The following is a 16,910-nucleotide window of genomic DNA, read 5'->3' as shown; positions in this document are numbered from 1 at the left end:
TTCTTCCAGGGCGATTCATAAAAATGCAGCGTGCGCCTACAAAAGACGCTCCGTGTCCCCCATCCGTCCCTCCCCCTCCGCCCCATCCCTTCTCCTGAGCTGTGGCTCTGCCTCCGTTCTCTTGGCGTACACACGAGGTGAAGTCGTTTATGGGAGGTAAATCATTTGTGTGTGAGGAGGACGTTGGTGCCCGCTGCTCCGTCCTCTGCTGTGAATGTTAGAGGGTGAACCTGTCAGATGCAAGGTTGCTGCCTAGTCCCAGTCCAATCACTTGCTGTCTTTTGTGTGCGCCTGCTAGCGCGCGTGCACTTTTTTTGCACTTCCATGTAAGGTCATTTGGACCAATGGAACAAGAATGGACATGAATCTTCGTATGACGGGGGATAAAGGTCAGCCATTTTGGTCAAGGAGTTGGTCAACCATGGTTTGCCAGTGCTGTGATAAGATATTGTGTAAAATTAATTTTAATATTTTTTCTGCATTCTATGCTAGCCGGCCAGTTTTAGTGGAATGATTCCATACATTTTTCAAATTCACTGCCAACTTGCAGCTGTGTGACTGAACGATGTGCTGGCCTGTCACCCTGCAGCTGTGTGGCTGAACGAGGTGCTGGCCTGTCACCCTGCAGCTGTGTGGTTGAACGATGTGCTGGCCTGTCACCCTGCAGCTGTGTGGCTGAACGAGGTGCTGGCCTGTCACCCTGCAGCTGTGTGGCTGAACGAGGTGCTGGCCTGTCACCCTGCAGCTGTGTGGCTGAACGAGGTGCTGGCCTGTCACCCTGCAGTTGTGTGGCTGAACGAGGTGCTGGCCTGTCACCCTGCAGCTGTGTGGCTGAACGAGGTGCTGGCCTGTCACCCTGCAGCTGTGTGGCTGAACGATGTGCTGGCCTGTCACCCTGCAGCTGTGTGGCTGAACGAGGTGCTGGCCTGTCACCCTGCAGCTGTGTGGCTGAACGAGGTGCTGGCCTGTCACCCTGCAGCTGTGTGGCTGAACGAGGTGCTGGCCTGTCACCCTGCAGCTGTGTGGCTGAACGAGGTGCTGGCCTGTCACCCTGCAGCTGTGTGGCTGAACGAGGTGCTGGCCTGTCACCCTGCAGCTGTGTGGCTGAACGAGGTGCCCGCCTGTCACCCTGCAGCTGTGTGGCTGAACGAGGTGCCCGCCTGTCACCCTGCAGCTGTGTGGCTGAACGAGGTGCCAGCCTGTCACCCTGCAGCTGTGTGGCTGAACGATGTGCCGGCCTGTCACCCTGCTGTTGTGTGGCTGAACGAGGTGCTGGCCTGTCACCCTGCCGCTGTGTGGCTGAACGATGTGCTGGCCTGTCACCCTGCACAGCTGTGTCACAAAATTCTCCTCAACTTGGAAACCAGGCCGACAGAGTTGTCCACTTGTGTTGCCTTCAAGACAATTCTGCTCTGTTCTCTGCTTTTGAACAATGTTACCTGTGCAAAGTACACAGATTGTAGATTTGGCAGCCTTTCACTTTAAGTCTCATCACTAACCCTACTAGTATAGCCAAGCTACACCAGCTGTAAAGAGAAGGTAGCCTGGGCCAGTGGGACTAGGACTATAGGCTACTTGACTGTCTCTCATCATCCATTAGTCTATCTGTGCATCATATTTAGGGTTGCACATTTTGGGGAATATTCAGGTGGAAACTTTATGTAGAATTGCCTTATGTGTATCCCACAAAAAAGGTTCACTGTTATAAGCTAACTTTTTTGTTGTTGAAGAATTTAAGAAAAATTCCAGGGCTTAACTTCCCATGGAAAATTTCCCAGAAAGTTTCCGACCCTTTGCAACCCTAATCATATTTCTATATCCCATTATCTCTGTAGTATTTTTGAAGGTTTCCTGGTGGGGACTCAGTAGAGGAACTATTATTTATAGCCTCAACTAGATGGAAATACGCCTTATCTATTTGTACTGACTGTGGAATGGAATGTTAGGGGTTAGCCTACTAGCTAGCGGAGAGAAAACACTGTTAGGCTATTCCATGAGGGTATTTGAAAGGGAAGCATCAAGAATGCGAGCCACAATGTGACCCTGTGTTCCATTCCTCCACTGCCTGTGTGATTGTGTCGTATCCAGGTCATTTTTAACAAGTGGCCCGTCTCATCCCGTTTGGCTCAGGTGAGCTGTCGTTTCCACCTGTAGCCCCCCACCCCGTTGTTGCCATGGTAACGTCTTGGCCGCACTTCAGTACGACTACTCATCTCTCTGTTTGTCTTTCTGTTCCTCCATCGTCTCTGCTGTGTGTAGTCTACACATCCTCTCACGCTTCGTCTCACATATTTACAGCTATTTGCAAAACTGAGGTGTTAGCCATCACGATTACACGCACACACATGCAGCCAAGCGCTACTCTCTCACACCCTGTGTAAATGAGCTTATAGAGTGTGTGTGTGTGTGTGTGTGTGTTGGCTGTGCTCGGCATGCCGTGGCGCTGACACAGCTTTTTCTCTGTGTTGAGTAAAGCAGTTCGTCAAGGGCCACTGCTCTACTCAGTCACAAGCTTGTGTCCTGCTACCCTCTGACCCTGTGACAAGGGTCACACTCACTGTGGACCAGCTCAGCTGGAAGGGCTTCCGGAATACTACACACAGGATGTATTCATAGGTGGAAACTTTCCATGGGATTTATCAGGAATATATGGGAATTAATATTAATACCGTTTAAATTAAGATGTTTTTTGCATTGGATATATTTACCATATCATATGGAAACAGAAACCTTTTACCTTATCATAAAGAGACATAATTGCAAATGATTAAATCCTTTCAATAGAAATAAAAAAAACAATTTAGTTACGAATTGAACTTTAATTAAATGAGTTGACTCTTCACATGGGATGATTTCACAAAAACAAAAGGGAATATTGAATGATCCCCAATGATCCATCGCATCTCCCAAAAATGTTTTCAACATACATCTGTAAAATGATAGTCTAGAAACTAAAGCTTTGGTTGTCTTCCTCTCAGGCTTCCATGTCTTCTCCCTGGACCTCCTCAATGTCCACCTCTTGAACATCAGACTCTGAGGCCTCATCTTCACTGTCACTTTCCAACCTTGTTGAGGATGGCTCGTTGTCAGGCTCAAAAAGCCTCACATTTTCCCGGATGGCCACCAATTTTTCAACCCTTGTATTGGTCAGCCTGTTGCGTGCTCTGGTGTGTGTGTTCTCAAACAAGGTCCAGTTGTGCTCTGAGGTGGCTGATGTTGGTGGGATTTGGAGGATGATTGAGGCAACAGGGGAAAGAGCCTCAGATCCACAAAGTCCCTTCTACCAGGTGGCTGATGAGATATGTTGGCACGACTACCATATTGCATCTACATCCCAAAGCCCTTGCTTGGAAGTGTAATTGGCCAGACTGCCAAGAACCTTGCCCTCATCCAGGCCAAGGTGGCGAGACACTGTAGTGATGACACCATAGGCCTTGTTGATCTCTGCACCAGACAGGATGCTCTTGCCAGCATACTTGGTGTCCAACATGTACGCTGCAGCATGTATGCGGTTCAGGCAGAAGTCTTCACGCTTTTTGATGTATTTCAGAACTGCAGTTTCCTCTGCTTGGAGCAACAGTGAAGTGGACGGGGCAGTACGGATTTATTCTCTTACATCTGCAAGCAGAGTCTGAACATCAGACAGGATGGCATTGTCTCCCTCAATCCGTGTAATGGCTACTGCTGTAGGTTTCAGGAGTTTCAGTCTGCTTACCACTCTCTCCCAAAATACATCATCCAGGAGGATCCTCTTGATGGGGCTGTCCATATCGGAAGACTGTGATATGGACATTTCTTGGAGAGACTTCTTTCCCTCCAGGAGACTGTCAAACATGATGACAACACCACCACAAAAGGTGTTGCTGGGCAGCTTCAATGTAGTGCTCTTATTCTTCTCACTTTGCTTGGTGAGGTAGATTGCTGCTATAACTTGATGACCCTTCACATACCTAACCATTTCCTTGGCTCTCTTGTAGAGTGTATCCATTGTTTTCAGTGCCATGATGTCCTTGAGTAGATTCAATGCATGAGCAGCACAGCCAAAGGGTGTGCTGTGAGGGTAGGACTCCTCCACTTTAGACCAAGCAGCCTTCATGTTCGCTGCATTGTCTGTCCCCAGTGCAAATACCTTCTGTGGTCCAAGGCCATTGATGACTGCCTTCAGCTCATCTGCAATGTAGAGATCGGTGTGTCTGTTGTCCCTTGTGTCTGTGCTCTTGTAGAATACTGGTTGAGGGGTGGAGATGAGGTAGTTAATTATTCCTTGCCCACGAACATTCGACCACCCATCAGAGATGATTGCAATACAGTCTGCTTTCTCTACGATTTGCTTGACCTTCACTTGAACTCTGTTGAACTCTGCATCCAGCAAATGAGTAGATAAAGCATGTCTGGTTGGAGGGGTGTATGCTGGGCGAAGAACATTCAGAAATCTCTTCCAATACACATTGCCTGTGAGCATCAGAGGTGAACCAGTTGCATACACAGCTCAAGCAAGACATTCATCAGCATTTCTCTGACTACATTCCTCCATTGAGTCAAAAAACTTGTGATTCCAGGAGGACCATGAGCTGTTGCTATCGATAAGGTGTCGGATTCATAGTTTTCACCTCGAATAGAAGTAGAGGAACTTTTGTCAGAGGTTGCTTGTTGTGAGCGCTGAGGGAACTTTATGCACTTGGCCAGATGATTCTGCATCTTTGTTGCATTCTTCACATATGATTTGGCACAGTATTTGCAAATGTACTCAGCTTTTCCTTCTATATTAGTTGCAGTGAAATGTCTCCAGACATCAGATAGTGCCTGTGGCATTTTCCTGTAAAGGTTAGAAAAATCAAGTAAAAAAACGAACAAATACAATTCCATGTACAGATAAATAGTTAAGCAGTTAAATGTTTTATCTATCTTACAAAAGGAGTTGTTTAAAACCAATTAGGGATAGGTGTTCTGCTAGCCAGTGAAATTGCAGAGTGCCAAATTCAAACAACAGAAATCTCATAATAAAAATTCCTAAAACATACAAGTGTTATACATCGGCTTAAAGATAAACTTCTTGTTAATCCAACCACAGTGTCAGATTTCAAAAATACTTTACTGCGAAAGCATACCATGCGATTATCTGAGAACTGCGCCCAGCACACAAAACATTACAAACAGTAACCAGCCAAGTAAAGGAGTAACAAAAGTCAGAAATAGCGATACATTTAATCACTTACCTTTGATGATCTTCATATGGTTGCACTCACAAGACTCCCAGTTACCCAAGAAATGTTTGTTTTGTTCGATGAAGTCCCTCTTTATATCCAAAAACCTCAGTTTTGTTCAGTAATCCACGGTCTCAAACAACATCCGGTGAAATTGCAGAGCGTGAAACTCAACAAAACAGAAATTCTCATAATAAACATACATAAAAGATACAAGTGTTATACACCAGCTTAAAGATAAACTTCTTGTTAATCCAACCGCTGTGTCAGATTTCAGGAAGGCTTTACGGCGAAAGCAAACCATGCAATTATCTGAGAACAGCGCCCAGCAGACAAATCATTACAAACAGTTAGCAGCCAAGTAGAGGAGTAACAAATAGCGATAAAATCAATAACTTTGATGATCTTCATATGGTTGCACTCGCAAGACTCCATGTTACACAATAAATGTTGGGTTTTTTTCTCGATAAAGTCCCTCTTTATGTCCAAAAATCTCAGTTTTGTTGGTGCGTTTTGTTCAGTAATCCATTGGCACAAAGAGCAGTCACAGCAGGCAGACAAAAAATCAAGAAAGTACCATAAAAGTTCGTAGAAACATGTCAAACGATGTTTATAATCAATTCTCAGGTTGTTTTTGTCATAATTAATCGATCATATTTCAACCGGACAATAGCTTCGTCAATAGAAAAGGAAAAACAAGAAAGGCGTGCTACCGGTCACACACAGGACTCATGTCTGGAAATTTCCACTGTCCTCTCATTGAAAGTGGTGTTTCTCCCTCATTTTTTCAGAGTAAAAGCCTGAAACAATGCCTACAGACTGGCCACATGTAGTGGAAGCCATAGGGATCGTGAACTGGGTCATAAGTCTTTGTATGGTGGATAGGCTTTTAATGGAAAAACAGCCATTTCAAAATAATAGCATTTCCTGGATGGATTTTCCTCTGGTTTTCGCCTGCCATATCAGTTCTGTTATACTCACAAACATTATTTTAACAGTTTTGGAAACGTTAGAGTGTTTTATATCCAATACTTTATATCCAATACTACTACTGCATATCCTAGCTTCTGGGCCTGAGTAACCTTCAGTTTACATAGTGCACCTTATTCATCCAAACTACTCAATACTGCCCCCGGTCCCAGAAAGGTTAAAAATGAAACGTGTATGGAAACAGGTGAATTAACACTCCTCAGTTAGCAGGCTCAAGCAAGCTAAAACCCACAATGTAGCAAAAACTAGCTAGCAGAAATTGTTCACAAGTTAGAAATTATTTAAACACACTTTGCTGTAAGCTACTATTTACTAGTTAACAAAAATATAATGTATGTCATATAAAATATATTCACCCACCCAGTATTGTAATCAAAACTTACCAGAAAGCATGTAGTCCTTGGCTCAGACAGTGTAGTAGTGTGGGCTCAATAGCATCTTATTTGTGTGCAAGATATTGAGAATCAGCTGTACATGTGATGGAAGAGTGCACTGTACATGCAGAGGGTTGCAATTCCATTGAATTGGAGATAGTTTAACCAAAATATGCCACAAGATCTGGAATTGCCTTATGTGTATCCCACAAAAAAGGTTCACTGTTATAAGCTGACTTTAAAAAAAATGAATTTAAGCAAAATTCCCAAAATTCCAGGGCTTAACTTCCCATGGAAAATTTCCGGATATTTCCCGGGAAAGTTTCCGACCCTTTGCAACCCTACTAGAGGTTGACCGATTAATCGGAATGGCCGATTAATTAGGGCCAATTTTAAGTTTTCATAACAATCGGTAATCTGCATTTTTGGGCACCGATTATGGCTGATTTACATTGCACTCCACGAGGAGACTGCGAGTGCAGCAAGGAGCCAAGGTAAGGTGCTAGCTAGCATTAAACTTATCTTATAAAAAATAATCAATCTTCACATAATCACTTGTTAACCACACATGGTTGATGATATTACTAGTTTATCTAGCTTGTACTGCGTTGCATATAATGGATGCGGTGTCTATTAATTTGTCATTGAATCACAACCTACTTCGCCAAATGGGTGATTTAACAAGCGCATTCGCAAAAAAAGAACTGCCGTTGCACCAGTGTTCCTAACCATAAACATCAATGCCTTTCTTAAAATCAATACACAAGTATATATTTTTAAACCTGTATATTTAGTTAATATTGCCTGCTAACATGAATTTCTTTTAACTAGGGCAATTGTGTCACTTTTATTGCGTTCTGTGCAAGCAGAGTCAGGATATATGCAACAGTTTGAGGCACCTGGCTTGTTGCGAACTTTGTGAAGACCATTTCTTCCTAACAAAGGCCATAATTAGTTTGCCAGAATTTTACATAATTATGACATAACATTGAATGTTGTTCAATGTAACAGCAATATTTAGACTCATGGATGCCACCCGTTAGATAAAATACGGAATGGTTCCGTATTTCACTGAAAGAATAAACGTTTTGTTTTCGAAATGATAGTTTCTGGATTTGACCATATTAATGACCTAAGGCTCGTATTTCTGTGTGTTATTATAATTAAGTCTGATTTGATAGAGCGGTGGTAGGCAGCAGCAGGCTCGTAAGCATTCATTCAAACCGCACTTTCGTGCGTTTGCCAGAAGCTCTTCGCTGTGCTTCAAGCATTGCACTGTTTATGACTTCAAGCCTATCAGGTACATACAGTAGGATGGTGACTTTTTCAGTTGAGGTATTTCCTGTCTGGTGGCTGCTCGTTGAGGAAGTTCCCCGCTGAGGGTTTTGTTTTCTAATAAATCAAAGTGACAGTCGCTACTGCTGTAGTTGTGCCAAACCGTCAAATGCCAACTGTCCTTTAGTTCACAGTTGCTCAAATTATTGGCCTGCCTGTTACTGATTGGCCTGCCTGTTACTGATTGGCCTGCCTGTTACTGATTGGCCTGCCTGTTACTGATTGGCCTGCCTGTTACTGATTGGCCTGCCTGTTACTGATTGGCCTGCCTGTTACTGTTAGCAGAAGAGCTGCAGTCTCTGCTCCATCTCTGAAAACGAATGGCTCCGTCACAATGTGCCTTTCCTCTATTCCGCACAATCTATCTCCTCGATTCCTTCTCAACCGTATTAGAGAATTTCTCAGGTCCTTCCTCTCTGACCTTTTCCTCCAATGGATTTTGAGTTTGAGGAACATCGTTTTTTTGAGCACCTTTCCTGTTCTTCTCATGTTCTTCTATATTTGACGTGAACTCTCAGTGAAAACTCACTGTTCTTCTCCTCTGGCCATATGGATTCTTATTGAAGCTCTTCTCTTCCACAGACCAACAAGTGGTGTAGTTGGAAACGGCTCTCGTGGCATGACTACTACAAACAAGGGAAACAAAGCCTTGAAGGTAAACTTACCACAGAACTACATAGACCCCTACCTTAACCTTTGTCTCTCTCACACTGTCAGTGTGGGGAGAAAAGGTATGTTCTTCTTACCATCTGTACTCTAGTCATAATTGTTTGTTTGTCATCACCCCTCTTCCTCCTCTCCTTCTCTTTGTCCCCCCGTCTTCCTCCTTCTCCTGACCACATCCCCCCTTTCCCCTGCTCTTTGTACCACATTGAAAATAACTGCTGTATAATGCTTTCATGAGTTATCCTCTGGGCTTTGTACTTTTTACAGAAAAATGTTTTACCTCCAAAATAAATCAAATCATCCCCCCTTCACTTCCCTCTCAGGTGAAGAAGGAGCCAGGGGAGAATGGGACCAGCCTCACGGACGACGAACTGGTGACCATGTCTGTCCGGGAGCTCAACGCTCACCTCCGCGGCCTCACCAAGGACGAAATCCTGCAGCTCAAGCAGCGGCGGCGCACCCTGAAGAACCGTGGCTACGCCGCCAGCTGCCGCGTCAAGCGGGTCACCCAGAAGGAGGAGCTAGAGAAGCAGAAGACAGCGCTGCAGCTGGAGGTGGACAAGCTGGCCACAGAGAACGCCACCATGAAGGTGGAACTGGACTCGCTGCGCTCCAAGTACGAGGCCCTGCAGAGCTTCGCCAGGACTGTGGCTCGCAGCCCGGCCGTAGCCTTAACCCCAGGGGGTCGGGGGGTCATGGGGCCCCTGGTCCCTGGGAAGGTGGCCACGGCCACCAGCGTCATCACCATCATCAAGTCCAAGACGGGAGCCAGGTCGTAGTATCGGGGCTGGGCGGCGTGGAGAGTTATCAGACTAATGAAGCAACGTGTACTATAGTCAGTGTATCATCACAGGCACAGGATTAGTTCCCTTGTCTGTCTTTTGGGCCAGAACACACAACCCCCCCCTCCCCCCAGACCTTTGTACCAGCTAGTAACACTCTTTCAATTGGACAGCAGCAGAGGCCACACCAACACTTATCAGACAGCCTTTAGTAGGATAAACCATACTTCCATTCTGCCTTGGCACCAACACTTATCAGACAGCCTTTAGTAGGATAAACCATACTTCCATTCTGCCTTGGCACCAACCCTTATCAGACAGCCTTTAGTAGGATAAACCATACTTCCATTCTGCCTTGGCACCAACCCTTATCAGACAGCCTTCAGTAGGATAAACCATACTTCCTTTCTGCCTTGGCACTGTACAAGCAGAAATACATACACCAGAGAAGGCTTGTCGGAGGAGCTATAGGAGGACGGGCTCATTGTAATGACTGGAATGGAATTGATGGAAACCACGTTTGACTCTGTTTCATGAATTCCATTCCAGCCATTACAATGAGCCTCCGCTGGACTATACACATCCTCTATAGTGTATTTTCACATACTGGATTCCAAAAGGTTAAACGTCACGTGAGTCCAGGAAGGTCGTACGACGCAGCCCAATCCATAATTGATGTCACTCCATCTGGTGTTGGAAGTCCAGCTGTCGATTGATTTGTGTGTTTTTGTACATGGTACTAAGTGTTTGAGTGTTTGTTTGTTTCCTCCAGATGGCCGCTCTTTGAGTCTTTTCCGTCCCGACACAGGATTTTGATGTGGAAATGCACTCTTTCATAACTACTAACCACCAACAGTCTAGCCACACCCGGTTGGCATTATGCGTCAAGTTCTTAGCCCTCTCTCCGTATCACAAGTGGAGAAAGAGTGATTGCACTTAGCAACAAGCCTGGGCCTGTTAGAACGCACTGACTACTACGAGAAGAGGGAAATGCGCTGTATGTTATTGATGTCTTGTGAGCAACATTCAGTAAGGACTAGTAACTCAACCATCAGACCAGTTCATGTGATTTTAGTTGGTAACAGAATTTCCTGTTTAGTTTTGTTTAAGTTGAGCATTTATTTAGGTTCAGTTCAGCCTGTCACAAAATTCTACCAACAAGAGATGCAATAATACACACATGCACTGAAAAATAGGAAATGTCTCTCACATAGTTTCATGTAAGTGGAATGAGTCAATCTGATCAGCAAAATAATACCATAGCCTACTTGGTATGGGATGATGATGATGATGATGATGATGATAATAGCTGTGATGTTGGAGTTGACAATGCCATTCCAGGATTACAAGATTGTTTCTTTCTCCAGTATCTGAGAACCAGAATGTTTCACAAGATCTTGTGATGATTATGCTTTGGGGGGGGACAATATTTTTTATCCTCAAAACATTTTAAAACTCAATTTGTGCTCCATGGAGTAAATAAGTTGATACTGTTTTGTAGCTAGTTGTTTTGTGCGTATGTAATAACGTGAACTGGCTGGTCACATATTCCAAAATAATATTCACACAACAAGCTTTACTGTTTAATTGTCAACGTGTGTGTATTCTAGAAGTCGTTGACTTAGAGCTCTTGATTTGTATTGATGCATAGACGAGCATCTGGCATTGTTTATAGAAACACTGGAAAAAAGAACTTCAAACAAAAAAACCTGTGATATCCTTTTTGCAATTGTACCAAAAGTGGCTTACTATTGAAGGCTGGTAGCTTTTTCTAGTGACTAGGCGCGTACTGTGTGGGGTAGCGCGTGACGTGATGTGTATAAGTGACAGTTGGCAGTGTTGTTCACTGTATAGATGTCATGCTGTGGTATTTTCTATAGGAATCTGTAATAGAGATAATATAGCTGGTGTAAACATCATCTATTGTCTTCATCCATATTGGCATCTGTGATATCTCTTCCACTAGCTGTGATTCACAAATGTTTTTGTCATTGCGACGTTATTACTGTCAACGTTATTACTGTCGACCGAGCAGGCATAGGTAGGGTAAGATAATGCTAAGGTAATGCCCTTGGTTCATTTTTATGGGGTAAGGTAATGCCCTTGGTTCATTTTGAATCCCAGTTAAGTGACCCTCCTCACCTCTCTTTGGTTTCAATTCTAGTGGGACATCACCTCTGATTTAGATTAAACTTTTATTTTCTTATCCATTTACCAAAGGGGACTACTTGCAATTTGCGAAGGGATAATAGCCTCACAATTAAATCTTTCTAAGACTAAGCAAAATCAAAATATTTGACTCTCTCTTACCATATATCCAAGCATTGTAAAAGTTCTCCTTGAAGAAATAACTTATCATTCTAACTATGAGAAGGGAGGCTCAGCATGCAGCTTTATACAGGTGACTAATAACAGGTCATCTCCTGACTGTCAGGTTGTGTTCATGGTTTGTGTGAGGGTAAACATGCACTAACCTCCAGCTTGTTCTGCTCAGGAGAAAACAAGGTTGCCCTAAAAATAAACCATTACAGCTCTGAGAAGAAGCTGATAGGGATGGCACTTATGTTGATAGTTGCTCATTTACAATTTTTCTAAAAGGGCTTTTTGTTCAGACACCAAATGAAGATGTGGGAAGATGAACCTGCTGCCAGTAATGCTGCTTACGTGCCAAGTGTCCCCTGTCAAGTGTACCCTGTCTTCTGATCCTTTAAGAGGGGTTAAAGGAAGCAGTTGTACCTTAAAAGGTGACAGTATCTTTGTAATGACATTAAGGGATATGTTTGGTATTTTACAACTTCATGTCAGATGGTTCCTTGGCCTAAATATAGTCTATATGAGCCTGTATTCCATGGTTCGAATTTCTTTAAACAGCCAATATAAACTTCAGCTAACTTTATCCTCTGCCAGCTAAAAATCAATGGGAGTGATGGGGGCAAATGTTCAAAAAGTGATGCCAAATCACCTTTAAGTAATGTAAAAGCCAATCATTCCAGTTTCTCCTGGCTCATAGACTTCTATCAGGGTAAGGATACCACTAGCATTAAGTTGTGAATTACTGAACATATCCTTTTAAAACAGAGCAGCTGAGAGGAAGAGGTTAGGAAGCAGAGAGCTGGATATGTCCATATTATCCAGGATCCAGACTGTTAGCCTATAGCTACAATAGTCAAGGAAGGCAGGAGGAACCCAGAGCACATGAAGTTGTATGGTAGGTAGACCTGAACAGGAGAGAATAGGTCTGCACTCCAGTGTCTAATATGCTATTCCCCACACCTCTGAGCTCACATCAGATCAGGGGGCATCTGAAATGGACACTTCCCTGCATTATCAAAAGCAGTGCACTATTTATGGAATAGGGGGCCATCAGACACAGCTCTAGTATATAGTGTATGTACGCTAAAACATCCTCACTATGTCTTCTGAACACACTTAGATATTTCCATTGACTGGAAGATAATCCATGGATATATATGACTCTTGACATTCCCCAGTATGGGTGTTGTCGTTCTTGTTGCTGTGGCAGTCTTGTGGAGTGAACCTTAATGTGTCTTTACAATGTTAAAAAGGCATCCTGACCTATGACCTGTCTCGCATACGTACAGTGAGCACCATAATTCATTGGACAGTGACCATTTTTTTGTTATTTTGGTTCTGTACTCTAGCACTTTGAGTTTGAAAGGAAACAATGACAATGAGGGTGAAGTGCAGACTGTTAGCTTTAATTTGAGGGTATTTTCATACATATCGGATGAACTGTTTATAAATGATGGAAGCTTTTCTACATAGTCAACCCCATTTTCAGGCATCAAAAAACATTGGACAGTTTAACATAATGTAGAATAAAGTAACCATTGTTAATATTTGGTCGCATATCCTTTGCATGCAATGACTGCTTGAAGTCTGCGATGCATCGACATCACCAGACGCTGGGTATCTTCCCTGGTGATGCTCTGCCAGGCCTGTACTGCAGCCATCTTCAGTTCCTGCTTGTTTCAGGGACTTATTGCCTTCAGTCTCCTCTTCAGGATGTAAAATGCATGTTCAATTGGATTCAGATGCGGTGATTGACTCGGCCAGTCAAGGATTTTCCACTTTCCCCTTCGTTGCTCTAGCAGTATGTTTAGGGTCATTGTCTTGTTGCATGATGAAGTGCCGTCCAATGAGTTTGGAGGCATTTGGTTTTATCTGAGCAGATAAAATATTTCTGTAGACTTCAGAATTCATTGTTCTACTTCTGACTGCAGTCACATCATCGATGAAGACAAGTGAGCCTGTTCCACTGTCAGCCATACAGGCCCAAGCCATAACACCGCCTCCACCATGTTTCACGGATGAGGTGATATGCTTTGGATCATGGGCATGTCTTTTTTTTTCTCCACACTTTCCTCTTTCCATCACTCTGGTACATGTTAATCTTTGTCTCATCTGTCCACAATACTTTTTTCCAGAACTCTTGGGGCTCTTTTAGGTGCTTTTTAGCAAACTGTAATCTTGCCTTTCTGTTCTTCAGGCTTATCAGTGGTTTGCATCTTGTAGTGTACCCTCTGTAGTCCTGCTGGTGTAGTCTTCTATGTATGGTAGACTTTGACACATCTACACCTGCATCCAGGAGAGTGTTTTTGATCTGTTGGGCTGTTGTCAGGGGGGTTTCTTCACCATAGAGAATATTCTCCGGTCATCCACTACAGTGGTCTTCCTCAGTCTACCGGGTCTTTTGACATAATTGAGTTCACCGGTTGTTTTTTGTCTTGTTAATGATGAACCAAACTGTTGACTTGGGCATGCCCAGGGTTTTTGCAATGTTCATAATTGATTGATTTTCATTTCTGAGCCTTATGACGGCCAGCTTCATTTGCAGACACTGCTGTCTTCCTCATGTTGTCACACCCCAACAACAACCTCCAAAGGCAATAGCAAAGTGTACAATCAATACTATTCATCAACAGCTCTCCTGCATTCACTAACGACACAAATGAATACACCTGCCTAACTACACATCTGTGAAGCCAATTCAACAAATACTTGTAGTACCTTAAAATGGGGGGACCATGTACAAAAGGTGCTGTCATTTCTAAACGATTAATCCGATATGTATGAAAATACACTAAAATTAAAGCTAACAGTCTGCACTTCACCCTCATTGTCATTGTTTCCTTTCAAACACAAAGTGCTAGAGTACAGAACCAAAATAACAAAAAATGGTCACTATCCAATGAATTATGGTGGTCACTGTACATGTATCTCTTCTGGAGAGGGAATAACACACACACACACACACACACACACACACACACACACACACACAAAGGTGTATAGTAGGTAGGTAGTGTTGACCGTCGTGAAAAAGTGACCCTTATACATATGCAAACTCAGTGGACAGGCTTGAGAGTAAAGCTAGAAGAGTAGTCTATATTGTTGTAATAGTGACACGTGACTGTGGTCTAATGATTTTTATACCAACAGCTCCTGTGTTTTGGATTGGAATTCTTTGTTGTTGTTTTACCCCACACACACCAAACTGCAGTTGGCCCTTAGTTTATGTTGGTGAAGGAGATGAAAACCATGGGAACTGCTAGAGGGTACAACTGTTCAGATAGAAATATATTGTGTAGAACAGATATGATTACCTGTCATGATAGAATTGGGAATTGTGTCAGATCCATTCATTTATATTTTTATCTGCAACGTTGTTGAGCGTTCCACCCTCACTGGACACACCCCAGATGTTCACTCACTGTAAGGCCTGTCTAAAGGGATTCTAGTCTAGGGGAAGTAGCCCAACGCCTGACTAAACCCTTCTCAAACAGTACACTTCCCCTGACCAAAACCCCTAAACCCGAAGACTATGGAGTGATATTAGAACCAGCAGAAACTGAATATGTATTCACAAATTGAATTTCTGTTGTCACAAATATCACTCCATAGATTAGAAGACTGGTATTACCTGTCCTAAAGACTAAACCTACAGATATTCTACATTATACAGTCTATAGATGTGTGATTATACAATCTGTAAAACAGGGCTGAAGTTAAGTCCTGAAGTAGAAGACGTGACCAGGAACACAATCCTGAGTAACACAAGGGCCACTTGCAATTTCTGTTGTCATTTGTGGTTTGGTTAGTTTGGTTCCTACCATGCTGCTAATTCAATCATTACTGCTCATTGTCTCCTGAAAGTCCATTTGTTTGTCTTTGTTTGTTGAACGTGTATCTGATATTGATCTTAACACTGGAATTAATTTGTTCTGCAGCTGATCTCGTTTTTACTTGGTTATGGCTTTTTGTTTAAAAGCGAGTTGTATTGGAGAGGATGAAGAACTTCTCAGCACTTGTGTGACGGTTTGCTAGCTCTAGTAGAGATATGTAGGCTTTTTTGAATCAAATGATGCTTGGTGAACATTTGACTGTGCAGGTATTTCTCACTCGAGTATAGGTCTATGTTTCAAAGGTATTAAGTCTGAAAATAAAGCTGTTGGAAGTGTCTGAATGGTATATAAAGTTATTATTAATCTGTTTTTGTTATTTTTCTGTATGGGTTGTAATAAGATATTGCAGTACTTTGTATGGAAAACAGAATAGTTAATTGTAACTATTTGTAAATTATTGTACTTTTTTGCAATCTGTAGATAAGTAATATGATGTATTCATATATAATGACTGTGGTTTTAACCGTGGTTCTCTGAAATGTCTAAGTTATTGATGTGTGTGTGTATATAGTATGGTTGTTGATACAGCTTACTTTATTTTCTATATGACCAATAAAAAGGTTTTGAAAAGGACTATTAAATGTGACCCTCTCTTCCTGTGGTGGCCCATTCAGACACGGTTGAAATGTTTAAATGAGGTTTCGTCATATTTTTCTGTGGCGTCATTGACCCACTTTGATGCTAGTAAAAATAAACTGACGGGGAAGGCTTTTTGCTGTCCAGGGTGGGTTTTCGGGAGGAGGCGATCATTTAGATGGCACAATTTCCTTCTTTTTTTGTGATCCAAAAAAAGCCGTCGGGCGGGCGACCCAGTTTGACTAACCTCGGCGGACATGTTTTTGGCCCAACACGACTAAAACATGAGAGTCATGAAGGATGTGCGGTGTGCCTAGCTGTCCTAGATTAGGAAGAGTAGTGAGTTAGTCATCCCCTGTCCCTCGGGGCCTCCTGGGCCCCTCAGTGTATTAACACATGGTTCATCACATCAGACATCACCCATCACATGAATGCCTATACCTTGACTCACATTCAGAACATATTTAATGTGGGGAACTTGGTTAGCAAAGAACTAATGGTTCTGTCTAGACTAATACCTTTTTCCCACTAGGCTACTGAGCTGAACCAAACCGAGCAGAGCTGTTGGTACCGCGCTGGCCTGGTTACACATCCATCCGCTGTAGTTGAGCGAACTGTGACGTAAAGCACAGTGAAAGGTACATATCCACACCAGCACAGTGTGGTTGGGGTCAGGAAGATTGTGCCGACATTGTAACTGTCATGTGTAACCCAGCATTGCTTCTTTGTACAACCATTCCCTCCTATCAGCTCATACAGGTCTCTCTGTCCTCATCA

The 16,910-nt window shown here is 43.1% G+C and overlaps 1 protein-coding gene across 1 annotated transcript in view; it reads left to right on the top strand.

The window, feature by feature from the left end:
* LOC115171808 (transcription factor MafG-like) overlaps positions 1–16,131 on the top strand; it is a 40,978-nt gene extending 24,847 nt beyond the window's left edge. The window contains exons 2-3 of the mRNA XM_029728958.1: positions 8,486–8,558; positions 8,893–16,131. Coding sequence (XP_029584818.1) covers positions 8,523–8,558; positions 8,893–9,348 — 492 coding nt within the window. The 5' untranslated portion in view covers positions 8,486–8,522 and the 3' untranslated portion in view covers positions 9,349–16,131. The remainder of the gene's footprint in view (positions 1–8,485; positions 8,559–8,892) is intronic.
* Positions 16,132–16,910: the final 779 nt, after the last annotated feature.

This window comes from Salmo trutta, chromosome 32 (genome assembly GCF_901001165.1).
Source record: "Salmo trutta chromosome 32, fSalTru1.1, whole genome shotgun sequence".
NCBI lineage: Eukaryota > Metazoa > Chordata > Actinopteri > Salmoniformes > Salmonidae > Salmo > Salmo trutta.
This window is presented reverse-complemented; position numbering and strand designations above follow the sequence as displayed.